At 53.2% G+C, this 26514-nt stretch overlaps 2 protein-coding genes across 7 annotated transcripts; both read right to left on the bottom strand.

Annotated features, from left to right (window-relative positions):
• Positions 1-18: 18 nt before the first annotated feature.
• On the bottom strand, positions 19-15932 carry AAAS (aladin WD repeat nucleoporin). Of its 6 annotated transcripts, none has more exons than XM_027595554.1 (16): positions 15783-15932; positions 11707-11834; positions 8512-8567; positions 8109-8200; positions 7865-7911; positions 7526-7624; positions 7057-7200; positions 2222-2342; positions 1759-1883; positions 1501-1561; positions 1270-1360; positions 972-1065; positions 820-887; positions 608-689; positions 405-489; positions 19-272 (listed from the first exon to the last, which is right to left on the bottom strand). In XM_027595554.1, exons 3-16 carry the CDS (start codon positions 8558-8560, stop codon positions 48-50), a joined length of 1383 nt encoding a protein of 460 aa, XP_027451355.1. In that variant the 5' UTR covers positions 8561-8567; positions 11707-11834; positions 15783-15932; the 3' UTR covers positions 19-47. The 6 variants fall into 6 exon arrangements, with proteins under 6 accessions (XP_027451355.1, XP_027451353.1, XP_027451352.1 ...); XM_027595552.1 differs by lacking the exon at positions 15783-15932 and adding an exon at positions 12710-12824; XM_027595551.1 differs by lacking the exon at positions 15783-15932 and adding an exon at positions 12496-12727.
• A 2690-nt stretch (positions 15933-18622) lies between these two features.
• Positions 18623-25027, bottom strand: SP7 (Sp7 transcription factor). Its single transcript, XM_027595412.1, has 2 exons — positions 25007-25027; positions 18623-20066 (listed from the first exon to the last, which is right to left on the bottom strand). The coding sequence occupies exons 1-2, from the start codon at positions 25025-25027 to the stop codon at positions 18792-18794; spliced, it is 1296 nt and encodes a 431-aa protein (XP_027451213.1). The 3' UTR covers positions 18623-18791.
• Positions 25028-26514: the final 1487 nt, after the last annotated feature.

Here is a 26514-nt window from a genome sequence, read left to right as displayed (position 1 = left end):
GAAAGTCTCATAATGGAATGGAAAACAACAAAGGGAATTTTTTATTATTAGAAGTGCGAGTGAGGGGAGTGGGACCAGGCAGGGGGTGGCCCTGGGAGAGGGTCCCATGGGGCAGAGGTTGGGGATGTCTCGGTAAAGAGGGGCAGATCATGAGTAGAGCCTCCACCCCCAGCTGGGGGCTCCTGGGTCCGGCCAAGCACTGGGCTAAAACGTGGAAACTGGGCATTAACAAAGTACAGAGGGATGTGGGCAATTCGGCCTGTGGACCAGCACTGCAGAGAGGGACAAGAAAAATCATTCAGAGCCTAGGCCCAAAGAAGGCCACATGGCAGGGCCACGCAGCAGCCACAGCCCTCAGTTCCTCCACCCTGCTCCCCAAAAGCCCAGCAGCCTGGCCGACTCACCACACTGAGCAGAGCCCCTTTGTTGAAGGATGGATGGAAAGTGATGAGCTGCGCCTGGGCCCCCGGCTCCCCCTGGATAATGCCGCTAGGGGGAGAAGGTGAGCAGGCAGTTGGAGACAAGAGGTGAAGCAGGATGTGGGCTCCGTGTGGGGTGTGGGAAGGTGGGTAGGGGGTTCAGACCTGATGGCCTACCTGGCACTTACCAAGGAAGCAGCTCAAACACGGGGCTGTTTCGAGTGCGAAAAAGGAGGATGACTGGTTTCCCATCCTGGACCCGTGGATTTCCTGAGAAACGGATGCACTAGGAAGGCACGCTGGAGGCAGAACCCCAGCGCAGGGCAGATAACGGCAGCCAGGGCCCGGACACCCTCCATTAATGGGAAGATGGCCGAGCAAAGTCCTTCCCAAGTCTTACCTTTCATGAGCACAGCCAGACGCTCCCCACTGGGGTCCCAGACCATGGAGTGGGCCTCTCCCCCAAGTCTGTGAGTCACAAGAGTCATTTGGGAGGGCTCAGCATGGTCCCGCCCACCTTTTCACTGCCCCTCCCTCAGCCATTCAGCTCACCTTTCCTCTCCATCCGGTGTTTGTACCGTTGTCTCAGACAGATCCGCCACAATGGTGGCTGACTTGGCACCTCCAACGCGCCCCTTCCCCTCCCCTGCAAGAAGGGCGGAGGCTCTGAAGTACAGGAAGCAGGCCTCTCACTGGTCCTCTGCCTCACATCCATTGTAAGCATCAACACCTCTCAAGTCTCCCAAGCTTTACTTCCCTTTATCCTTCAGAGTAGCATCTTCCAGAGGGTTCCTGCCTCCCTCTGACTACCCCAGATACTCTGCATCCCGAGCTGTTTCCCCTGACTCACCGCAACGTTCTGGGAACAACAAGGAGTAAATGAGTGGTTCCCCCAATACAGTGAACAGCAGTCGGTTTCCATCTGGGCTCCAGCAGCCAGTCTGGGGTCAGGGAGCAAAAGGCAGGGGAACATCGGTCGGGAGGGGAATGCAGGAAGAACAGTAGAGGGTGAGGGGAGACACGCTTGGGGCACCTGGGACCCGCCTCCTCCCCAGCTCTCTGAATCACAGTCCCCTCTCACCTGACACCGCCCTGACAGAGTAGGCCATCTCTCACAAGTCCACATCTGGGCCTCCCAGACTCTGTGCCGGAGAGAGGCAGGTCGCAACTCAGGACCTCTAGGTTCCAAAACCTGGACTGCCCTCCCTCTGCCAGCCCCAGGGCCAGGTCAGAGAATGGGAACAGAACAGAAGGTTCTGCGGCCGGAAGTTCCAGGAGCCAAGTGCCTTTCTCTAGGTCATCCTTGCCCTCCCCCTCCCTCTGCCCTCCTCCCACTCACCGAAAGACAGCTGAAGGAGTGGTAGCCAGGACTTTGCTGCCATCCGGGGACCAGAGCAGATTGGTAACCCCGCCTCCCCGAAACCAGGGAAGGGGAACACAGGTCTCTGTTGAGACATCCCATACCTGGGCCACAGGGGTCGGGAGTGAGAGAAGAAACTCCAGCATCCCTAACCTGTCACAGGGGCTGCCCTTACTCAAGGTAAAAAGACACAGAAAGGAGATGAAGCAGGGGAAGGACTGTTAGAACAGGAGGGAACAGGTTTCTATGTGCAGTGACAGCAAGCAGAATTTTACGTCTGAGGAGTCTGAATGGTACCGCTCCTTCCCTGGAAAAGTTTAACGCTCAACGGACGATTATTTCTCTCCTCCCCATAGGCTATCTTCCACCCCCAGGCAAAGAATGGTCTTGCCTCAAGTCTGAGGGGGGCTGAAATGACAGCAAGGGAGGGGGACCAACTCACCAGGATAGCAGCATCCACAGGTGAAGCTGAGAGCAGCCGTCCCCCACTGGGCGCCCAGGCCAAGCTGGTGACAGGTGTGTGTCCAGGGTGAGAGAGCACTTGGGCACAACCCGAAGAGGGTCTGCGGAGGGGAAGCAGGGTATGAAATCAGAAGGAGACAAGGACACCCCATGACTATTTCCTTACCTCCTAACGAAACTTCCATATCCCAATGGTCCCTCAAATCCACGTTAGGGGAAATAAGTAAGGGTCATGGGAGTTAAAGGAAAAAAAAAAAAAAAAAGGGCAAAATCACCACCATTAGGTCCACAGATGAAAATGAGTGAAAGGGAGTAAGCTGTCACCGTAGGCCTCCGGGAGACACACACTTCTGGCCAGCGAGGCTAGATGGTGCCGAGCCGGGGAGAGGTCACGCTCCGCCCCAGACCAGAGCCCTCTCCCCGCGGGGCCATCCAGCCTGGGGCCCGCGATCATCTGTGATGTTACCTCAAGGTTCCAGTCTCTTCTCCAGAGTTATCTGCTGCTCCCCAGAACTCATCCTGTGCTGCAAACCCTGTCCTTCCCTCTTTCCTTGTCAGAATTACTCTCCCTCTGTGCTCCTGCACGGTTTTCTGCTTGTGACAAAGGTGCAGCAGGGGGTCGTCCTCCACCACTAGGCTGGGAGCTGCCTTGTACCTCCAGAGCCACGTACCTGGCCTGACAGGCACAGGCTACTACCTGAATGAATGCCATCCTCCTCTACCACCGAACTGTCACTACCTCTAGTGCCAATGGGGTCTTAGATCGCCGATCTAATAAACCCTACTTTTCTTTTCAGGTCTGTTCACAGAGATCCATCTCATTCTTTTCAGTGGCTCCGCTGTCTCCACTCCCCTGAATCGAGAAACTAGAACTGATTTAGTCACGCCTCCACAAATGGACATTTCAACTGTTTGTAGAGTTTTATCATTTCAAACAACACTGCAAAAAATATTCTCTGTATCTATACCCTTAGGTACTCATGTTACTATGTGTTCAGAATTTGGGAGTAAAAAAGGCTTGCACTTTTATGTTTTTATTCTTTTTTAAAGATTTTATTTATTTCTGAAAGAGAGAGAGAGAGCGTGAGCACACAAGCAGGGGGAGTGGTAGGCAGAGGGAGAAGCAGGCTCCCCATGTAGCAGGGAGCCCGATGTGGGGCTCGATCCCAGGACCCTGGGATCATGACCTGAGCCAAAGGCAGATACTTAACCGACTGAGCCACCCGGGCGCCCTTAGGCTTGCACTTTAAAAAAAATAAATAGGGGGCGCCTGGGTGGCTCAGTTGGTTAAGCGACTGCCTTCGGCTCAGGTCATGATCCTAGAGTCCCGGGATCGAGTCCCGCATCGGGCTCCCCGCTCAGTGGGGAGTCTGCTTCTCCCTCTGACCCTCTTCCCTCTCGTGCTCTCTATCTCTCATTCTCTCTCTCTCTCTCTCTCAAATAAATAAATAAAATCTTAATAAATAAATAAATAATAAATAGGGACTACCTTTATTATTTCCTAAATGGAAAGCCAATCATCCCAACACTAAAATAAAAAAAATCTAAACTTCATTGCAATGAAAAGCCACATTTCTTATATATTAAATTCTCATATATTCTTAGATCTATTCCTGAATGTTATACGATTATGCTGATCTGTTTCTGTATCCTCATGCCAATAAATTCCCATTACTGTAACTTCATAAGATATTTAATACTTGGTAGGGCAAGTCTCCCCTCCACATTCTTCCTTTTCAAACTTCTCTTGGCAACTCTTCCATATTTATTCTTTAATAAAAACTCTGAATATCATTTTGCCCAGTTCAGAAAAACCAAATCTAGCAGAATTCTGGCTGCAAGTCCACTTAATCTGACATTTCTATGATGACACATTCCTGTCCAGGTGTACAGTGTGTCTCTCCATTTAGTCAGCTCTTGCTTTATGGTCTTCCACAACTTTCTCCAGATGTCTAGTAGATTAAATAAATTTAACAATTCATTCCCAGTGATTTTGGTAATTGCACGTTATAAGTAGAATATTTTTTCCATTTCAATTTCTCAGTGATGATTATAGGTATAAAAGGAAACTATTACACTTTTGGTTTCCTGGATCCAGTCACCATCCTACATTTACATTTCTTATTAGCTCAAATAGGTTTTTTTAGCTAAGTCGCTTGTTTTATCTACGTATGAAATCGTATCTGCAAAGAAGAATAATTTTCCCTTTGTTTTCAAGACTTTACCTTTTTCCTTGTCTTACTGCACTCACTAGACTCTCCAAATATAATGTTGATTAATAACAGTAATAATGGGGGGCACCTGGCTAGCTCAGTAGGTAGAGCATGCGACTCTTGATCTCGGGCTTGTGAGTTCAAGCCCCACACTGGGTGTAAAGATTACTTAAAAAAATAAAATCTTAAATAAAAATAACAGTGATAATGTATCTCTGTCTTGATCTTGACATTACTGAAAAAAATACCTTTACTATTTCATATTCACTGTCTAATATGGTAGGTACTGATTCTGAGTAAATACTCTTTTTTTTCTCAGTAAATATGTTAGGTCGTCTATTTGTATTCCTATTTTACTTTGTTTTCAACTGGAATGTCTGCTTTTTAAGGGCATTTATGGATATAAGCATTTTTCTCCTTTAATTTGCTAATTTAATAAATCATGTTAATAGATTTCCTGAGGACAGTCTAATTTCTGAAAAATCCTACTTGGTTAAGATTTTTTTTTAAATATGCTTTTGGACTCTACTTGCTAATATTTTCTTTAAGAGTTTTTAGGAGTTTTAAATCTATGCTAAAATATTGTCTTTCTAATACTAATTATTGTCAGGCTTAGGTTTTAGGGTAGAGCTTTATAAAAATAAACCAGGATGGATTCTGGGACAGAAGGAGGACATCAGTGGAAAAACTGGTGAAATTTGAAGAAAGTCTGAGTTTAGTTAATAACGTATAAACGTCAGTTTCTTAGTTTTGACAAATGTCACATGGTAACAAGATGTTAACAATGGGTGAAACAGGGATGCCTGGGTGCTCAGTTGGTTAGGCGTCTGCCTTTGGCTCAGGTCATGATCCCAGGGTCCTGGGATCGAGTCCCGCATCAGGTTCCAGGCTCAGCGGGAGTCTGCTTCTCCCTCTGCCTCTGCCCCTGGGTTCATGCACTTGTGTGCTATTTCTCTCTCTCATTCACTCTCTCTCAAATGAATAAATAAAAAAAAAAAATCTAAAAAAAACAATGGGTGAAACTGGGTGATGGATATTCAAAACTCTCTGTACTATCTTTGCAGCTGTTCTAAAAAATCTAAAATTATGCCAAAATAAAGTTTACTAAAAGAAAAAAATCAGAAGCCTGATTTCCAAAAATTTCCCAATTTTTCTGTGATCTGGTCTAATTCAAATAACATGGAGGGGAGCCTGGCTGGCTCAGTCGGTAGAGCATGTGACTGTAATCTCAGGGTCATGAGTTCAAGCCCCACTATGGGCTGGGCGTGGAGCCTAATTTAAAAAACAAACAAGGACACCTGGGTGGCTCAGTCGATTAAGCGTCTGCCTCTGGCTCAAATCATGATCCCAGATCCCTGGGATCGAGCCCCGCATCAGGCTCCCCCCCCCCCCCGCACCCCGCTCGTTTCTCCCTCTGTCTGCCGCTCCCCCTGCCTGTGTGCGCTCTCTCGCTCACAAATAAATAAAATCTTAAAAAAATAAAAAATACAAACAAAAACATGGAGATTATCTTTTTTTTTTTTAAGATTTTATTTATTTATTCATGAGAGACAGAGAGAGAGGCAGAGGGAGAAGCAGGCTCCCAAGGAGCAGGGAGCCTGATGTGGAACTCGATCCCAGGACCCGGGGATCACGACCTGAGCCGAAGGCAGACGCTCAACCATCTGAGCCACCCAGGCGCCCCGGAGATTATCTTTTCTTTGAAATTAGATAGACCTCTCATAAAGCCATGTATGCGTGGCATTTTTTTTAGTGGTAGAGCTCTAAAAGTTTTAATTTCTTTTACACAATCCACTTTGGTTACAGATGTTGGTAGAGAATCAAGTATTTCCTTTAGATTTTCAATGTGTTGGTCTAAACTTGTACATGAAATTCTATAATAATTCTTCTATTTTCTTCCATATCTGCAGTTATCTCTTCTTTCCCATTCTGAAAAACACTGTACTTTGATTTTCTCTTTTACCCTAATAAGGCTGGCCATAAAGTTTTCTTCTTTATTCATAACTTAAAGGACCAGTTTCTGATGTTATATTTACTTAGTTCTCATGGGGATTCTTTTTTTTTTTTTTTAAGATTTTATTTATTTATTTGAGAGAGAGAGAATGAGAGAGAGAGAGCACAAGAGGGAAGAGGGTCAGAGGGAGAAGCAGACTCCCTGCTGAGCAGGGAGCCCGACGTGGGGCTCGATCCCGGGACTCCAGGATCATGACCTGAGCCGAAGGCAGTCGCTTAACCAACTGAGCCACCCAGGCGCCCTCTCATGGGGATTCTTTTTCCAATTTCCTTGATTTCAACTTATGTCTATATGAATTCCCTCCCCCACTGCCTTTAACCCTACATCTGACAGTCCTCTGGAAGAGTCAGTCTTTCTACTCCACGATCCATGTATACACACTGCCGACAATTCCAGAGGCTCCTAGTTCTGTCCCTTTCTCTAGATTACAGCATTCTCAGCAGCTCGACATTGACCTTAGGTCTGCTTCTCCCACAGCCCTGGGAAGTGCTGTGAAGATAAAGAACTTCCAGACCGCCTGGCCACCCACCACCACGAACACGGCCACAAGCCTCCGGCCAAGGGAAGACAGAGGCTACTGGGACTCACCGGGTAGACAGGGAGGTGGGGTCCAGGGTCCAGATGAGAATGCAGGTCTGGCAGGCCACAGCCAAGACAGAGGCACTGAGGGGCTTCCAGGCCAGAGCCGCCACATTTCGCTGCAGCCGGTGCTTCAGGGAGGGGACTATAGTGCTGTGGGGAAGGTTAAGGGACTGAGTCAAAGCAGGGACACCAGAGCTCAGGGGACCAGAGTTCAGTTGAGGAGGGAAAGGCAAGAGAAGAAAGCTGATCACCCAAGGCCCAGGGGTATTGTGGGATGGATAGAAGGGTAGGAGAGAGGTTAGATGTGCAAATAGGACACATCTAGTTGTAGAGGCTCCCTGACCCTAGTTCCGGAAGGGGTCCTGTGGACCAGGCCCAGGAACCTACAGGAGCCCTGGAACCAAGGCTGGTGAGGAAAGGAGACTGACTTAGGGAGACAAAAGAGTCGGAGCCCGCCCAGTAGGTGTCCACGTACCTGTTGGCATTATACACCCGGATTGAGTCATCTAGCAGGGCCACTGCAAACTTGTTGGTGTGGGGGTGCCAGGCAAAGACCCGCAAGCAGCAGCCGGACCTGGGGCCGGAGTGAGCATGAGGGCCTGAACACAGCCCCCAGCCCAGAAGCTCAGATTCCCTTTCACGTGAGGGCATTATTGCTTTTCACTTTTTCTTTTATTTCTTTTTTTGGGAGTGAGAATGTGGGTAAGTCAGGAAAGGGGTAGGAGGAGTCTCTGCCTTGACTTCCCTCTCCCCCAGAGAAGTTCCAAGGTTCGGGACTTCCTTCCCACAAAAGCCTCAGAGCTTGTACACTCACCAGTTCGTGACTTGGGCAAATTCAGCAATCAGATCTTCGCTCCTGAGCTATGAGAACAAAGTGGATAGAGGATGCGCTGGGACAAAGGGAGCTCATCCCCCCAACTTCCCGCAGGGGAGCTGGACCACTCCCACCCTCTGCAGGCTTTCTTCCCACCCCACCCTGACCCTAAGGGATGGAAAGTGGAAGAGGGCAGGAGTGAGGGAGGAGCAGCCAGAGGGCCAGGGGAGGAAGCCAAACTTACAGACAGATGGGGGAACAGGGACCCATGGAGGGAGGAGGCCCATCGACAGAGTGCCAGGGCCCAGCTGGACGCCGTCTTCACCCACTCAAACACTGTGGGGTTGAGGAAGCAGCTCTGATTAAACCATTCACAGGGCTGTCACTGGGCACCCTCGGATAAGGAACGAGCAAGGGAAGGACAAGCATTCCCCAGGGCCTCCCGCCCAACCCATACTCAAGATACCCACTCTGCGGTGTGTGAGACAGGCAGAGGGGAAAAGATGGCAGCAGCACGGCAACTAGGATAGGAAAAACAGGGCTAAAGGGAAGGGGGCTGGGCCAAGAGGTGTTGGGATGAGTTAGGAAAAACAGGAGGGGAGATGCCAACCACAAAACGAGAGAAGGCTGTAGGGAAAAATACTCACCTTCCTCCTCCGAGTTCGCAATTTCATTCAGCACCCCAAAAAGGCCCATATCACGCCTGAGGAGAGGAAGCTGGGAGTCAGATTACTCTGCTCCCTTTGGTCTCCCTCTACAAGTTACACTCTTTAGTAAACGGGTACTGAAAATAAAAGCACTCAGGGGCGCCTGGGGGGTATAGTAGGTGGACTATGTCTCTTAATCTCTGGTTGTGAGCTCAGGCCCCACAGTGGATGTAGAGATCACTTAAAAATAAAATCTTTGCGGGGCGCCTGGGTGGCTCGGTTGGGCGACTGCCTTTGGCTCAGGTCATGATTCCGGAGTCCTGGGATCGAGTCCCACGTCGGGGTCTGGGCTCAGCAGGAAGCCTGTTTCTCCCTCTGACCCTCTCCCCTCTCATGCTGCTTCTCACTTTCTCTCTCTCTCAAGTAAATAAATAAAATCTTTAAATAAATAAATAAAATAAAATCTCTGGGGTGCCTGGGTGGCTCAGTCAGTTAAGGGTCTGACTCTTGATTTCAGCTCAGGTCTTGATCTCAGGTGGGTCGTGAGTTCAAGCCCCACAATGGGCTCCACGCTGGGTATGGGGCCTACTTAAGATAAAATAACATAACATAAAATCTTAAAAAAAAAAAAAAGGAGCATTCACATTTAATAAGTTCCAAGTATGTGCCAAGCATTTTATATATTATTCTTCATTTAATTATCACACTAATCTGAATGGCATTCTGCTCATACCAACAAGGCAACTAAGGCTCAGAAATCTTTCAGGGCTTTGTGAGCAGGTCAGGTGATCAAGGCCTGCCCTAAGCCTGTGAATGGAAAGCCATGGAAAGATTTTTTTTTTTAAGTAATCTCTACACCCAACATGTATTCAAACTTATGACCCTGAGATCAACAGTCATGCTCTACTGACTGAGCCAGCCAGGTGCCCCAACATGGAAGGATTTTAAGCAGAGGTATAAATTGATCACACCAGCATTTTAAAGATTTATTTATTTGAGAGAGCGAGCGAGCGAGCACAGGCATATGTGCGCACCAGTTGGGGGAGGGGCAGAAGGAGAGAACCTTCAAGCGGACTTTCCACTGAGCACGGAGCCTGAAGCGGGCTCCATCTCACGACCTGAGCAGAAACCAAGAGTCGGATGCTCAACCAACTAAGCCACTCAGGCACCACCCCCCCCCCCAAACTGGCATTTTAGAAAGATCACTCTGGCTACAAATTAGAGGGACGGTACAAAAATGGAGAGGAGGAGATGAATTAAGAGGCTACTTCAGGAATCTGGTAAAAAGGCCAAAGTGCTCTGAACCAACAGGGTTGGAGAAAAGCAGATAGATTTGAGAGGTTGAAGAAGTAGAATGAACAGAATTTGAGGGCTAACTAGACACTAGTAGGAGTAGTATCAAACGAAACACCTATGTAATAATCATAGTAGCTGATACTGCGCACCGTATGCCAAGGCTGGGCTAGATGCTTTGCATGCATTATCTAACTCAGCCACTATCACAGCCCTTCAAAATAAGTATTGTTAACATCTGCATTTTTAGATGAGAGAACAGAGGCATGAAGAGATTGATATTGTCAATGTGACCTCCATAGGACGTAGCAGCATCAGGATTCAACCTGTCTGCCTCAGAGCCTACACTCAAAAATCCCTTGCTCCTGGGGCGCCCGGGTGGCTCAGTCGTTAGGCGTCTGCCTTCGGCTCAGGTCATGATCCCAGGGTCCTGGGATCGAGCCCCGCATCGCGCTCCCTGCTCAGCGGGAAGCCTGCTTCTCCCTCTCCCAGTCGCCCTGCTTGTGTTCCCTCTCTCGCCGTCTCTCTCTCTGTCAAATAAATAAATAAAATCTTAAAAAAAAAAAAAAAATCACTTGCTCCTGAATGAGTGGTAAGGCCATTCCTTGAGATGAAAAACACAAGGTAGAAGCAGGTTTGGAAAGGAAAATGAAGAGATCTGCTTTGAATACACAGAGTGTGTAAAAGCCTGCAGAAGAGCCAACTGAGGGTGTCTGGCAGACAAGGGAACACCCAGGTATGAAGTCTCAGTTGCGAGTCCAGCCCAGGACACCAGCATTTCAGGGACATCGGAAAGAGGAGGCACAGAAAAGGCAGGGAAGCAGCAGCTAAAGAGGTAGGCAGTGAGAGGGGCGCCTGGGTGGCTCAGTTGGTTGAGCGACTGCCTTCGGCTCAGGTCATGAGCCTGGAGTCCCGGGATCGAGTCCCACATCGGGCTCTCTGCTCAGCGGGGAGTCTGCTTCTCCCTCTGACCCTCTTCCCTCTCGTGCTCTCTCTCTCTCATTCTCTCTCTCTCTCAAATAAATAAAATCTTAAAAAAAAAAAAAAGAGGTAGGCAGTGAGAAAGAATGACTTATCAGGGACTGAATGACTTATCAGACAATAAATGGCTGTTTAACTTCACTCACACAAAGATATGCAAATTAAATGGTACTCTGATAACAAATATCTCGATCTGACAGCACGTGTGTTGGGGAGCGGGCACTCTCATACACTGCTGGTGGGACGGTAAATATGTACAATTTCAATGGAGGACCATTTGGCAGCAGCTCACAAAATTACAAATGAACTTACCCTTTGAAGCCACCAACTAGATTTGTAGGAATTTATCCTACACATGACAGTGATAATAACTAACCCTTGAAAGTATTAATATGCATGTGCCAGGCACTGTTCTCTAAGTGCTTTACATCCATTAATTCATTTCATCGTCACTACACCTTGTAAAATCGGTCCCATTTTACAGATGAGGAAAGTGAGGGACCAAGTGATTAAGTAATTTGCCCAAGATCACACAGCTAAAGACTGGCACAGCCAGGACCTGAACCCAGGCAGTATGGCTCCACTCCTAAATGTGCTAAATGAATGACCTAAATATGAGACTATTCACTGCAACATTATCCCTAACCTTGCCGAGCTTCGGGTAAAGGCTCAGAAAGTGGTAATGACATGAAGAGCGGGTAGGGAGCAGGCTCACTTAAACCAGAAAGCAAGGCAAGTCATTGGAGATGAAATGAACTACTGTCGACTTAGGTTTCCCAAGAAGTACTGCTAATTTGTTATGATGAATGATATCCGGCACTGAGCTAGAGAGAGCTTGGGAGCCCAAGGCAGAGGGATGGTGACCCCATCTTCTCTGGGATCTGCAGACCATGATCCAGGAGACCCTTTGCGACATCTCACCATATGTTGATGCATCTCTTCCACACTTGCTCCCGATGATGGATGAAGGCAGTTCTTGTGCCATGGTCCAGCCTCCCAGGGGTCTTCAGGGGATCCTTGGTCAGGTTCAGGACAGGAAGATTGATCCACTACAGGCCAGAAGTGAGAGGTGTGAGAGGTGTGACAGTGAGTCAGTCTCTTCCCCAGATCTTTGCTGCACTCCCTGCCATCTCCAAACCATGGCTGGGCTAAGAGTAAGAGGCTCTGGGAACCTGTTTCTCATTCCCATAAACTTAATTCTTGTGGGAAAGAGAAACAGAACTTAACTCCCTTATCTGTAAAACCAGCGTATTTCACAGGGTTGCTGTGATTATTAGATCTTAGAACATCTGTGAGGCACACCTGATTCAGTCTCTTTCTTACATAGCAAACGCTCAATAAATCAGCAGTTTCTCTCCCTTTTCTTTCCCAGGAACTCCGTGGGGAAACAAACAAACAAACTCCAGGTTGTGCCTTCCCAGCTCTCACAGATACCGTCTTCAACTTTTCCATAGTTCTCCTGCACCCTCATATCCCCTAAATTCTCCCTCATTCTCTCCATTCCCTCTAGGCCCGCCCCACAGCTCCTCAACATCCCTCATCCTCCAATCCCAGCCCTAAAATACATTCCGGCCCTTCTAGTCTTGAGTCTGGGCCAGTCGACCAGGGTGAGGACCACGACCGCGGGCCCCGCTACGGGGCCTCAGGTCCCCTATTCTCCCGGGCCCCGCCCCCGTGCCTGGAGATCCCCTCCCTCCCCGCTCCGGCCACCTGGCCCCGGAAGTCGGGAGGCGGACTCTCATAACTATTGCCTGTCGCCAACTCGTTATTGTGCTCGTAGAGGGTGACTTGACCCCTAGGCGGCGGCGGAGGGAACAATCCCAGGGAACACATCTTGCCGGTCCCGAGGACGTGTGGAATCGGTAAGCTCACGGATCCCGCTTCCCCAACTCTCTTAGTTCCCGGGCTAGATTCGGATCCGTACGGGCAGCCGTCTGGGACAAACGGCGATGCAGAATTCAACGGAAGTGAGGAGAAGAGAAACGCAGAACACGGACGCGTGCGCAGTCCCGGGACAGACTTCCAGAGCTTCCTCGCGCGCCGTCTGGCGGCCGGAGGGGGAGCGGCGCCGGCATGTCCGCAGGGTCAGCCCCTAGTTAAGGGTCAGAGCGGGGTGGGGGGGGGGGCGGTGTGTGTGAGTGTGTGTGTGTTTTCTGTGAGACTGCTTTTTTTCCCCCAGTTAAGGGTCAGAGTGGGGTGGGGGGGGCGGTGTGTGTGAGTGTGTGTGTGTTTTCTGTGAGACTGCTTTTTTTCCCCCAGTTCCGAATTCCGCAACACAGTTTCCCATTCACCCTCTCAGCGCTCGGAAAGCCCAAAATAAGCCACATTCAGGGAAGTATCTAATTAAACCCTCCCAGGACCGTGGATCGTCCAGAGGAAAATGCGGACCTTCTCGGGCAGCTGGCTGGAAAGCTGAGAGAAAAGCCTCCGGGAGGAGTAAAGTCAGGAGAGACCTTGGGAGGGAGAGGGATGCGCCAGCCAAAACCTCAGGCCCCCGGGGTTACGGGTGGAGGGCGAGTGAGTTGGAAAACAGTGACGTTTCCTGAGCGCGTATTATATAGTAAAGTGCTTTCATAATTTTTTTTAAAAGATTTTATTTATTTACTCATGAGAGACAGAGAGGCAGAGGGAGAAGCAGGCTCCCTTCTGAGCCAGGAGCTGAATACAGCGCTCCATCCCAGGGCCCTGGGATCAAGACCTGAGCCCAAGGCAGACCCTTAACCAACTGAGCCACCCAGGCGCCCCAAGTGCTTGTATAATCTTTACAACAACCCCATGAGGTGAAGGCATGAGGAAAATGAGGCACAGAGAGGTTGTACCAAAACCAGCATTCTGATTTAAGAATAAAAGTGGGATTGGGGTGCTTGGCTGGCTCAGTTGGTGGAGCCTGCGACTCTTAATCTCAGAGTGGTGAGTTCGGGCCAGTTCTACATGTTGGGTGTAGAGTTTACTTAAAAAAATAAATAAGGGCATCAAGAACTAATGATGTAATGTATGGTGATTAACCTAACAATAAAAAAATTAAAACATAAATAAATAAATAAGGCGGGGCGCCTGGGTTGCTCAGTCGTTAAGCGTCTGCCTTTGGCTCAGGTCATGATCCCAAGGTCCTGGGATCGAGCCCCACATCGGGCTCCCTGCTGGGCCAGAAGCCTGCTTCTCCCTCTCCCATACCCCCTGCTTGTGTTCCCTCTCTCGCCGTGTCTCTCTCTGTCAAATAAATAAATAAAATCTTTTAAAAAAATAAATAAAATAAAATAAATAAATAAGGGGCACCTGGGTGGCTCAGTCGTTAAGCGTCTGCCTTCTACTCGGGTCGTAATCCCGAGGTCCTGGGATCGAGCCCCACATCAGGCTCCATGCTCGGCTGGAGGCCTGCTTCTCCCTCTCCCACTCCCCCTGCTTGTGCTCCCTCTCTCGCTGTGTCTCTCTCTGTCAATTAATTAACTAACTAATTAATTATTTTTTAAAAAAGAAGAAGAGGCATGCCCTGGTGGCTCAGTCAGTTAAGTCTCTGCCTTCCGCTCAGGTCATGATCCCAGGGTCTTGGGATCGAGCCCCGCATTGGGCTCCTTGCTTGGCAGGGAGCCTGCTTGTCTCTCTCCCTCTGCCCCCACCTCTGGCTTGTGTTCATGCTTTCTCTCTCTTGCACGTGCTCTCTCTTTTAAATATTAAAGAAGAAAAGTGAGATTGATTTTATTCTGATCCCAAAGGATGGAACTAGAATGCAGAATGGAGGCTCCTCTTCTTAAAGCTGTATGACTTTGGGAAAGTCTTTGAATTCTTCCGGCCTCAACTTCCTCACTTTTGCAGTGTCCTAATTATTACCCAGGGTTGCTTCCCATACGAAATAATGGAAATGAAGCCATTTAATAAATTTTAAGTACTAGGGGCGCCTGGGTGGCTCAGTCGTTAAGCGTCTGCCTTCAGCTCAGGTCACGATCCTTCCTGCTCCGCGGGAAGCCTGCTTCTCCCTCTCCCACTCCCCCTGCTTGTGTTCCCTCTCTCACTGTGTCTCTCTCTGTCAAATAAATAAATAAAATCTTTAAAAAAAATTTGAAGTACTAAACACTTGATTAGCCATAACTGTGCCATGAACTCGGTGACCTTGGGCTTTGGTTTGTTCATTTAATAAGGGTTAATGGGCAATTCCAACGACCATGCTCTGGGGACACAGAAATGTATAAAGCCTAGTCCCCACTCCCAAGAGTTGCCCTAGTTGGAGAATCTAGGGGGCATTCTAAGTTTAGCGATCTTGGGCTCTGTCTGCTCTTCCTTTTTACATGAAAAGTTGCCACCAAGAAGAGTTATTCCAGAGTCAGAAAACAAGAAGGCTCCAGAAGGCTTCTCTGAAAATGCCTTTACCACAGAGAAAGACATGGGTCTCCTCTACTCTAGTACTTCCCAAATGTTAGTGAACATAGACACACTGGAGGATCTTGCTAAAATGCAGATTCTGGGGTGGAGCTCTTAAGCTGTATTTCCAAAACGCCCCCCACGTGATACTGCACAGACCAAATTTTGAGTAGCCCCAGTTTAATTTTCTAGGTTAGTGCACAGTCACCTGGAAAGTCACAGAAAGCTTAAAGAGCATAGAGTAAAAACAGGGTAGGGGAAACTTGCTGAGAAAGCTCTCCTTGAAAGAGGGAAGCAGTGCAGGCTTTGAAGGAAGACAGGGAGCCCTGACTCTGACAGATTAGTGAAGAGCACCGAGAACCCACATACAGCGCTCCATCCCAGGGCCATTCAAACAAACAAAGTTTTTGTTTGTACGCAATCATTTCACCATCCAACCCCAGAGACACCCCCACCCCCCAAGAAATCACTGCGGACTGGGCCTGCAGCTTCCACCTCCCTTCGGTGAAGCCTGATTCCTACCAACAGGTTGTGTTGTAATTACCGGGTTAGGTGCCCGTCTCTCACCCTGTAATATGAACTAGGGAGGAGGAACAGTGCGCTGTGTATTCTTGTTCGGCCCCCGCCTCCCCCATACTTACTTAACGTTTGTTGTCAGTGTTTTTCAGGGTTTGCGGATTCTTGGGAGGCCCACATCCAGGCCTAGCGCACTCCCCACTCACTTCACCAGGGGGCGCGGCGGACCCAGCAACACAGCGACGGTGACCCACCGCCCCACCGACTCAGAGCGCTCAGCGGGCGGTCTCCACTGCCGGGAGCTGGGGGGGGGGGGGAGCACCCTACCACCTGGGCGGGAAACCGAGGCAGCGCCGGGCCACTGCCCAAGTTTTCTAAAGGGTTCCCCGACTTAGGGAGGCGGGAGGCGCCGCCGGAGCCTGGGTGCCCGGAGCTCGGCCCGCCGACGCCCGGCGCCCCGGCTCAGGGCCGGTAACCAGGCGCACATGGCCCGCCCGGCCCTGTTTGTCCTGGCAGCGCGCCGCCGCTATTTGAGGCGGTTTTTATCTCCCAGAAACCAGCAAAACCCCAAGCGGAGTCTAGGGAAGATGAAAGGGGCCGAGGGGCTGGGAGGGGAGGACCGCGAGGCCGCGGCGGGCGGGGGCTGGCACCGGACAGGCGGGGACCGGGAGGCGAGGGGGCTAGGCCCTGGGGGGTCCCGAGGAGCCTGCCCGGCGGGGTGGGGACGGGAGCCCGAGACCCCCGCCCCTCGGTCGGCCCCTCCCACCCCCCGCGCGCCCCCAGAGCGCGTCTCTTACGCCGCTGCCCCCGACCCCCGCCCGCGGGAGGAGCCCTGGAACGCGGCCCTCTTCAAAGCGCCTTTGAAGCGGCGCGCCCCGCCTGAGGGCAGGAGGCTTCGCACCTGGCCGGGGCGGCCTTGGCGGCAGGCTGAGGAGGGGGGCTGACCGCCCGAGCCGGCGGGGAGAGGGGGGGACGGTCGCCGGGGGCGCCACCCGTGCGCCCCCTCAGCCCCGCGGGGGAGCCCGGGGGCGGGGGCCGCACAAAGCCCTATTGTGGCTGCGGGCTGGCCGCCACAGAGTGGCTTTTGTTGTCCGCTAACTCGGCGGCGGGCACGGCTGATTGCAGGCCCCGGGCAGGGGGCGGTTACGTGCCAGGCCGGGGCCGCCCGCCGGGACCCCGCTCGGGGCCGCGCAGTAGTCCGCACCGCGGCCGCGGGGCCCTGCCCTGGCCGGGGTCGGGAGGCAGAGGCCGGGAGAGAGCCGGGGAAGAAACCTCCCAACTCGACGGAGAGCTGTGGCCTCTCAAAAACTGACCTCAGCCCGAGGGCCTGGCCGACGGAGCGTTCTGCCGCGGGCACACTGTGCCAATGTGCACGATGGGATGCCCGTGGGGAGTCTCCAATTTGCCAAGGAAAAATCCTGTGGCTCACTCTTCCTTCCTCTTTCTCTTTTCTCACCAGGACAAAATTTAAAATCGAACTTTTTATTAAATAATAAAAAAAAAAAAAGACTCCATGAGGGCATGATCCTTTCCCTTCCACAATATTACCCTCTCCCCAAGCTCCAGCGGCTTTAACCCTTTAACTTGGGGCCTTGAGGGAGGAGGAGATAGGAAAGGAGGATCCAAAGTCACAGGAAAGGCATTCAAAGGCACGAAGCGGCTTTAAAAGTCACCAGAGGTGGAGTTGGGGGCATTGGAAGTCCCTGGTTGGGGGCCTGGGGATGCAACCCCAAATCAGCTCGGGGACCTCTGTCCTCCTAGCGCTATAAATTCTTCTTTCTCATGGCTTCTAGGCACCAGCCTAGCAGTGCCTTGTGCAGAATAGGCACTCAATAAATACTTGATTTATTTGAATCTGATCCCAGAGAAAGCCTCCCCCACCTATTCTTCAGGAGAGGCACCTCCAAACCAGTGTGCTCCTCCTGTAAGGTGGGCTCCCCCAAAAAGCATGTCCAGGATGGCAGCTGCAAGCTCTCCATAACCATGGCAACAAGGGATTAGCCTGATGGGGTCATGGTGTCAGGGGAGGGGCAGTGGAAGAACAGTTTGCTCTGGGGTCAAGGGAGCTGGGGTACATTCCAGTCCTCCCCTCCATAGGACTTGAGGTTTCACAGCTTCAGGCTGGGACTGAGAATATTAGGGATTCCCTAATTGAGAGACACCCCATCAACTCTTTAACAGAGATCTAGCTAACCAACCCTATTAGCAGAGATTCTATTAAAAGAGAAACCCCATTAGCTGAGACCCTGATGATAGAAATTCTATTAACAAGATCTCCACTAATACTTTTTCTGTACAGAGATACACTTAGCTAAAATTTCCATAGCAGAAATGGATCTCCTTCCCTCCCCAGCTCACTCTACCTGACCTGTCATCATAACTTAGATAAATAGAATTATTATTATTATTAGTATTCATTTCTCTTGGAACATAGGGGTTAAATATACAGGCCTGGGGGCAGCCTCCCTGACCCTGGGGTCACCCCATCTTTGGGATCAGATCCCCACTGGTCTGCCCCCCTCTAGGCACCCTGCTCCCTGCCAGGTCACTAACCCCAAGCCCCCTAACTCTGGTTCCTAATGAAGAGGCCACCAGGGGGGCAATAAATTATCATTATCATCATCATTATCATTATGTTTGTAAAAACAAAAACAAAAATGCTTTGGAGCATGGAAAGCAAGTGGAAGAAGAAGCTGGGAAGACTGGAGCCTGGAAGCTAAGCAATAGTGGTAAATACGCTTGGGAAGCAGAAAGGATGCTTGTCAAGGAGTTAGTGAGCTGGAGAAAGAAAGTGTTGGGAGCCCAGATGGAAGGAAAATGAGTTGGGGTGGTAAGAGCAGAGGAGAGGGAAGTTGTGAGCAGGGGCAAGGGAAGATCTTAGGAAGCCAGAGTGCAGAAACCAGGCACAAGGTGAGGGCCTGAGATGAGAGTCTGCGGAACAGGCTCACGGCAAAGGGAGGGGTGAGCTGCGGAGGCATGCTGGGAGACACCCGGGCCCAGAACGGCCAGGAGAGATATGGCGAGAGCCCCAAGGGCAGCATGCATGGGGCAAAGGGGGTGAGGGGCAAGCAGTGGTCCACGAAGCCAGGGGAGGCTGGCAAGGCAGCGCTGGGACTGGAGACCCTCCACCCCGCTCAGATCTCCAGCAGGTTGCTCTGCTCTGGGCTGCCTTCAGGGGCTTTCTCTGGGGGTGCTGGGGAGGCTGAAGTTCGGGGCGTCTGACTGGCCTCCTCTTCCCCTGCACTGCGGCCCTCCCCCAGTTCCTTGGGGCCGCTGGGAGGGGGCCCTGGGCCTGGCTCGCCGTGGGTACGTTGGTGTTTACTCAGGTGGTCACTTCGGGTAAAGCGCTTGGAGCAGAGCAGGCAGGTGAACTTCTTCTCCCGGGTGTGGGTGCGCACATGGCGCTCCAGCTCGTCCGAACGGGTGAACCTCTTGCCGCAGAAGAGCCAGTTGCAGACGAAGGGCCGCTCGCCTGTGTGCCAGCGCAAGTGGGCCTTCAGGTGCGAGGCCTTGCCGTACACCTTGCCGCAGCCCGGGATGTGGCAGCTGTGGATGGGCTTCTTCCGCAGCCCAGCTGCTGCCGCCCCCAGGCGCTCTAGCTCCTGGCAGTTGGGGCAGTCGCAGGAGGAACGCCCCGCTCCACCGCCTCCGTATCCACCACTGCCCCCAGAGCCGGCCCCCCGGGGGGGTTTGGCCCCACCGCTCCCCTCCAGCTGCCCACTATTGCTCACTGCCTTGGGTTTATAGACGTCTTGGGGCAAGACATGCTGGGGCCCCGGTTGCAGGAGATGAGGAGCTGGGTAGGGAGCTGGATTAAGGGGGGCAAAGTCGGACGGGTAGGTGGGCAGCTGGGGGTTCAGTGGAGGCTGAGCAGGGCCTGTGGGCAGTGTCCCTTGCAGCCCATCACCCTGGGCCTGCCCACCACCTAGCCAATTGCCCCCGGGGTGCATGTCCCACCAAGGAGTAGGAGCGTTGCCTGGGCCCGGTGAGATGCCTGCATGGATGCCGGCCTTGTACCAGGAGCCATAGGGGTGCGCCATGTCCAGAGAGGTGTAGACACTGGGCAGGCAGTCAGAAGAGCTGTGGCCTTTGGGCACTAGTAGCCCAGGGTCCTGGGTGCCTGTGGGTCCAGGGAATGAGTGGGAAAAAGGAGGGTAGTCATTGGCATAGCCCGAGGTGGGTGCAGGAGGACTGCCTGCAGGTGAGAGGAGCCCATTGGTGCTTGAAAAGGGGGCTGGGTAGGCATCCCCCATGGTTTTGGGGGCTGAAAGGTCACTGCCCACAGAGTATGGCTTCTTGGCGCCTGCTTTGCCCAGTGTCGCTGAGTCCCGCAGAGGGCTGGTGCCACCAAATTTGCTGCACGCTGCCGTCAGCATGGCCAGGGGACTGGAGCCATAGTGAGCTTCCTCCTGTGGACAGAGGGAAGCACGGCTTAGGGGAAGAGGAGGAGAAGTGCAGAAGGAAGGGCAAAACTCTAGAGATGTGGAGAGCAGAATCAAGGGGTCCAGGAAGAGTTGAAGAGAATGGGAGGTAGAGGTGGAGGGGCCAGTGAACACGAGGCCCCAGGGCAAAGCTCAGATGGAGTCATGGGGAGGAGAGCCAGGTCCAGACTGCACCCTGACAACCTGATCCAGGAGGCAGGAGGCAGAGCTCACTGTGGAGTTGCTGGGGTGCCAGGGCGCCTCAGAAGAACAGGAGACGCTGCTTAAATAGCCACGAGAAGAGCCGAGGATGGATGCAGGACCTAGGTGAAGTGAGAATTAGGGGTCCTACCCCTGGAAGTAGGTTCAGAGCAAGGGCCATGGTCAGAGACTTGGAGAGGAAAGATGAGGCTCAAAGAGTAACACAGGGAGAAAATGAAGTATTAGGGGACTGCAGTTGCCTCCACTCCAGATTTGCTCAGCTTTACCCCATATTCCACTTCCTGTCTCTGCCTCAGCTCTTGACTACGGCAGTGAGTGGCCTGGTCTCCCTGAGGCCACAGCCTCATGTTCCTGGTAAGGAATCTCTTGGCAGGGATTCTAGGGCTGGGGTGCAAGAGGAAGCGACGGGAGACACTGGGACATTGAGAGGGAACAGGGCTGCGGCCAAGCCAGGACTGTGGCTGAGGCAAGAATGTCTTTCAAGCAGGCAGGGGCGCCTGGGTGGCTCAGTTGGTTAAGCGACTGCCTTCGGCTCGGGTCATGATCCTGGAGTCCCAGGATCGAGTCCCGCATCGGGCTCCCTGCTCGGCGGGGAGTCTGCTTCTCCCTCTGACCCTCTTCCCTCTCGTGCTTTCTATCTCTCACTCTCTCTCTCTCTGAAATAAATAAATAAATAAAAAGATTTTCAAAAAAGAATGTCTTTCAAGCAGGCAGTGGGTACCTCCTGCTTTGTGGAGCCAGCTGGTACCCCTTTGGGAAGGCTGGAGGAGCCGAAGTCCTCAAACCCCTCCAGGACCGGGAATTGGGATGGCTAAGATATTGGCTCATGGCCTCATCCCTCCATGTCCAGTGTCCCCTAACATGTAGCCTACACATGTAGCTGGTCTCTCTTCACCCTTCCAGCACCGTGAGTGAAGGAAGATACGTAGATGTGGGGCACAGGGCTCTTTGAGAAACACAAAATGCCCTTAATGCTTATCATGCTGCTGCTACCAGGCCAAACCACCCTGAGATGCCCATCCGTCAGTAGCTCATGGTACCCCTCCCTGGGTCAGCCTCAGGATGTGCCAGGAGGAGATACTGTCCAGAATCCGGGGCTGGTACAGACATCCATTACTGAGAATCCCACCCAAAAAGATGCCCTCAAAAGCTGACCCTGTACAGTTCCCTGGCTGGGGCCCTCAAAAGCTGATGTATCTGGTACCTTCCCAGCTGAAAAAGAACCCAAGCGTCCAAGACCCGCCTGGTCCCTCTGAGCATGCAGCATGTGTGTGTGTGTGACACCAATCCTACAGCTACGTTTGGGGTTTTAAGGTTGCGGCGAGAGGCCTATGCCCTCATCACTCCCGCACTGCTCCCCAAGTGCAGACCTGCCGCTCCCCTGCCCAGTCACCTCTTTCTGAGGTCCTGTCGACCCCACAGACTCCCAGATTTGAGCCACCAAAACCTTCCTGAAATCCGGCTATGGGAAAAGCCCTGGGTCCTCCCTAGCCAAAGTTTCCCTAGAGCCCCTGGTCTCCCAAGCAGAGGGTAAGCTGAGGCAGGGTAGCTGGAGGGGCAGGACTCAAAGCCTAGCAGAAAGGTAAAAGCATGGAGTGCGAAGGAAAGAGGCAGAGACCCAGAACCGGGAGGAGCGACAGACCCTGCACATCACAGGGTGAGGCACAGACGAAGAAGCCACCGGGGGTGGGGGAGGGGGAGCAGAGGGGAAAACTGGCACTAAGGGGCAGAAATGGGCAGAGACCCAAAAGAGCAGAAAGGTGAAAAGACAAAGGGCAGGGAGAGAGAGGGAAGCAGAATAGACAAAGAAGTGATGGAGAGAGCCTGGGCTAGGAAGGCGGAGGAAAACAGAGAGGGAGAGGAGGAAGAAAACAGAAAAGGGGGAGGGGGAGAAGACAGATCTCCTACCTAAGAGAAAACCACCACGATGCTGGGCCCCAGAAAACCCCCAGACCAGGCCACTCCTCCCTCCTTCTCCCCCTGACCGCTTCTCCCCCTTGGCCCAGCCCGGCTCCGTTGGTTTCCCTGCGGTCGGTTTATTTTTAAAAACGCCGACGCCGTCCCCCCCCCGCCCGGCCCTCACACTGTGGCCACAGGGGCCTCCGCCAAGCCCAGGGACCCCACCCAGCTGAGGAGAGGGAAGGAGGGGTGAAAGAAGGCAAGCAGCCCCAGGCCAACAGGAGACCCCAGCCCTGGAGCGGAGGCCCCTAGGGCCCCTGAGAGCAGGGAAGCCGGAGCAAGGCACCCGTCCCACTCGGACGGGTTCTGGAGGCCAAGAACTGGGCACCTGGCTAGCTTCACCGCAGCCTCAGTTTCCTTCTCCAGCTGCCTGTGTGCTCTTGAGAGGGTCCTACAGATGCACCCCCATACCTGATCACATGTATTCCTTTCCCAGGGGCCCAGGAGTCCCACCTTCCGGTTGTTTTTCCTCCTACCTCCACCCCACCTTCCGCTAAAACAATAAAAGCAGGCTGAAAGTCCTGAAAAGGAGTCTCCAGAGAAAGAACAAGGAGCTGCCCCAGCTCTCTCACTCGCAGGCGCAGCCCAGCTGGGGAAGTGGGGGCGTCTCTCCCGGGAGCTCACAGTGTCCTGCTGACCTCCTGGGGAAGCTCACTCTACATCTGAGGGCCAGCTGGCCATCCACTCTGAGCACCCAAGTTCCCAGGTGCTGTTCTCCACTTTCTGCCTCTGCCCACGTTGTTTGGTCCTCCCCACTTCCAATTCTCCATCCCCACCTGGCCCTCGCCCCCATTTCTCCCTCCTGCCTCTTCCCCTGCAGCTCACTCGTCCCAGGTGAGCCTCTCATCGGGCAGCAGCTGCTTCCCTCTCGGAACCCCCAAGTTCTTTGCACCGCCAGAGAGCCCACCCATACAAGGCAGAGGGCTTCCTGGGTGGGGAAGAGGGCCCGAGTGCCCCAAAAGGAGGAGAAATAGGCAGAGGGACTGGAATGCCTTTGTGTTGGGGGCGCATCTCCTGCTCACCAGCAGTGAGGGACATGAAGGCCTGGATGCCTGGACACACTCCTCTTGCCAAGTGCTACCCCAATCCTGTGCCTTTCCTGCAGGCCTCAGGGCCAGCCCCTCCCCCAGGCACCAGTGCCACGCTGGCAACTCTGGCATGGTGCCCATGCCCACTGGTACTGCCCCTGCCCCGGATGGCCCCAGGATTTCCATGCACCTTGGTCCTGAAGCTTCCTCAAGACCAACCGCAGGGTTTCAGTGATGGCTCAATATAGAGTCTGGGGGGGGCACAGCAGGGCGAGCAGTCTGCCCTCAGTGCAGTAGAGCATCATGCCTGGGGACCTCTGACTGGATACAGAACAGTGACAAGGGGCATCGTGTCTACCCCACTGGCTTGCATGCCATGCCCTCAGACTCAGTCTCAAACTCACCATTCCCAGCCGTCCGCACACACCAGTCCTCACTTGAACCAGCAGATGCTCGGATGGCCCAGCTGCCACACATACACACACCCCTGCGCTCTCACAAAGCCAGCCGTGCATGCAGGCACGCTGCTTTACATCCTAACACTTACGCCCAGGCCAATGAACACAGGTGCCAAAAGATTCCCACTCCATCTCACACACACACACCTCTCCTACAGGCTGAATGAGTCGGCTTCCCGTTTGGCCCATGTCCCCTGGGATTTGAGCTAGGGCACTGGGAGCAGAGATGGGTGCTTCTGAGGGGCAACTGAAGGTGGATGACCTGAAGGGAGGACTCTGGCTCCAAATTCCTGTGGAGGGACCCAGAAAGCAGGACAGAGATGATGACAGAGAAACAGAGTCAGAGACTTCAAAATCAAGGAGAACTCAGGACATTCTAAGTGGCTCTGAGTCCTTCCCTTCCAACTATGCACCTGGAGTCCCCCAGAACCCCTGGTAGAGTCAGTGATTTCTCAAAATCCCCAAATCTGACCTCCACGGTACCCTAGTTCCCTCCATCCCCAGTGCCAAAGGCAAGGGATGCTGGGGTCCCAGCCCGTATGAGAAGTGGCCCAGGCCGCCCTGGAGCCTCCCACTCCCAAAATAGAGCTGAGTTTGTCTTTGGCTGAAAGCTAAATATTTGTGAGCCGGGCAGGCGGCCTCAGACCCTGGCCCTCCTCCTTGGTTCCCTCTCAGGCCCGGGCCCAGTTCCTCTGGTCAGCCCCCCCACATGCACAGGGCTGCCCTTCTCCCCTCTCCCATAGCTCACCTCCTCCTCTACACACACCAGCCCGGAGGCCCAGTGCCTGTCCACTACAAACCAGATGGGCTGCAGCTCAGGCTCAGGCTAGGAGCTCCCGGAGACGTGACCCCCAAGGCACCCCAGTTGCTGCCTGGTGCCCACTCCACCAGCCTGCTCACTCTCTCCCCCTGTCTGCCAGGCTGACCTGCCCCCCACCCCTCCTCTTCCTCCTCTCTCCATCCCTGGCCAATTCTCAGGGCTGGCGTGCGGGGCAGACCTCAGAGGTCCATGCCTTCTTCTGACCTGGCCCCTCTCATCTGCCTTTGACTGCTGTCTGACCCCTGGCCCCACTCTCTCCAGCCCTTCCTCCTGCCCTCCACTCCCCCCCCCCAGCCCCGTCCTCTCTCCTCATCAGGGGGACCCTGGAAGTGACAAGCACCACAGCCACTGTCTGTGTGAGTTGGGAGGTGGGGGGTGCGGGCAGGGACTAGGGCCATTAGGACTGTCGCTGGTGTCCTGGGGGGAAGAGGGGGCAGTTACCTCAAGCAGGGAGGACGCCATCCTGAGGCTGGGGAACGGGTCCCAAGGAGCCAGGCAGATGGAGAGAGCCAGCCGAGCCGGAGAGAGAGGGAGAGGGAGAGGGAGGGAGAATGGGAGAATGGGAGAGAAGAGATCTAAAGTTAGAAGGGACTGGGGGGTGGGGGGTGGGGGGGCTGCTCTCTGTCTGTAGGGATCCACCCTCTAATTACAGCTTTCCCAGCGGAGAAGGCTCCGGATCCAATGAGCAGGGCGAGAGAGGGAGGCAGAGGGTCCAAATTTCCTGCTCCATTTGCTGAGCTCCCCAAAGAAGGGATCTGGGCGGGAGAGGAGAAACAGGGCTCCAGGGAAGGGGGTGGAAACAGGAGGAGGGTAGGGCCATGGGCAAGTTGTCAGGGTGTCCTGGGGGGTGCTGGGGGGGGGTTGAAGGGATGGTGGGCCCAGGTGTCCCTCACCCTGCCCCCAGCAATCCCATAAGCATCTGTGGGCACCCCTCCCAGGGCTCCCCGGTGTCATGTACCTGGGGGCTCTGGGGCTGGGTGTCCGGGGGTCTCTCCTCCCTGGAGGTCTGGCAGTGGGAGTGCGGGCAAGGGGTGACCTCAGGGCCCCGGGAGGGCTCCGCTCCTCTCCCAGGCCAGCTGCACTCCTGTTCCCACTCGGGCTGCGATCCTACAGCCCTACTCTGACTGCAGAGTCCTGGCTGCCGCCGCCGCCGCTCTCCTACTGCCGCTGAGGGAAGGAACAGGAGGGAAAAGGAACAAACCCCAAACCACTAATTAGAGATCCGGGGGGGGGGGGGGGATGGGGGATTGGGGACGACACTCACACAGAGAGACTGGAACACACTGACAGACACACTCATGGACAAACACAGGATGATACGTGCACACGTCCGCACACACGGTGCTGCCCACACAGCCACCGCCGCTGCCATGAACGGACACAGACAAACACATGTACGAACGGGCACAGTGACATGGCTGGGGGTGCACACACCACCCCCCCCCGAGCTGACCACAGAGAAGCTTGCTTCCCCCATCACGACCTCTAGATCAGGAGAACAGTGTGTATGTGCATGTGTACACGCGCACGCATGTATGTGCGTGTGTGTGTGTGTGTGTGTGTGTGTGTGTGTGTGTGTGTGTGGTGAGAGACAGGAGGGAGGCCGTGCTCTGGGTGGAGGCTTCAGCTGCCTAAACTTTCAGGGTCACTGAGGTAGGTTAGAGAGCAAGGCCTGGAGGAGGGGCGGAGAGTGGGAGGAGGGCTTGGCACAGGCTCAGGGGCTCCCCAATCTTCTTACCAATGCCTCAGTTTCACTTCTCGAAAGTAGCACCTAGGCCTACCTCCCTTTGTGGGGCAGAACCTGGATCTTTTGATTCTAAGAAAATTGAAGGTCGGTAGGAGTGAGGGTGGAGGTGGCAGGTCATTGGGTCAACTCATCTGTGCCCGAGCCTAGCCCCTTTGGATTCACTCCCAAAAAGAGAAGCCCTGGCCTCCGTTATTCCTTGCCA

The sequence above is a fragment of the Zalophus californianus genome, chromosome 9 (genome assembly GCF_009762305.2).
Source record: "Zalophus californianus isolate mZalCal1 chromosome 9, mZalCal1.pri.v2, whole genome shotgun sequence".
NCBI classification, from domain to species: Eukaryota; Metazoa; Chordata; class Mammalia; order Carnivora; family Otariidae; genus Zalophus; species Zalophus californianus.
The sequence above is the reverse complement of the archived record's forward strand: the minus strand, read 5'-3'. Positions and strand labels throughout refer to the sequence as shown.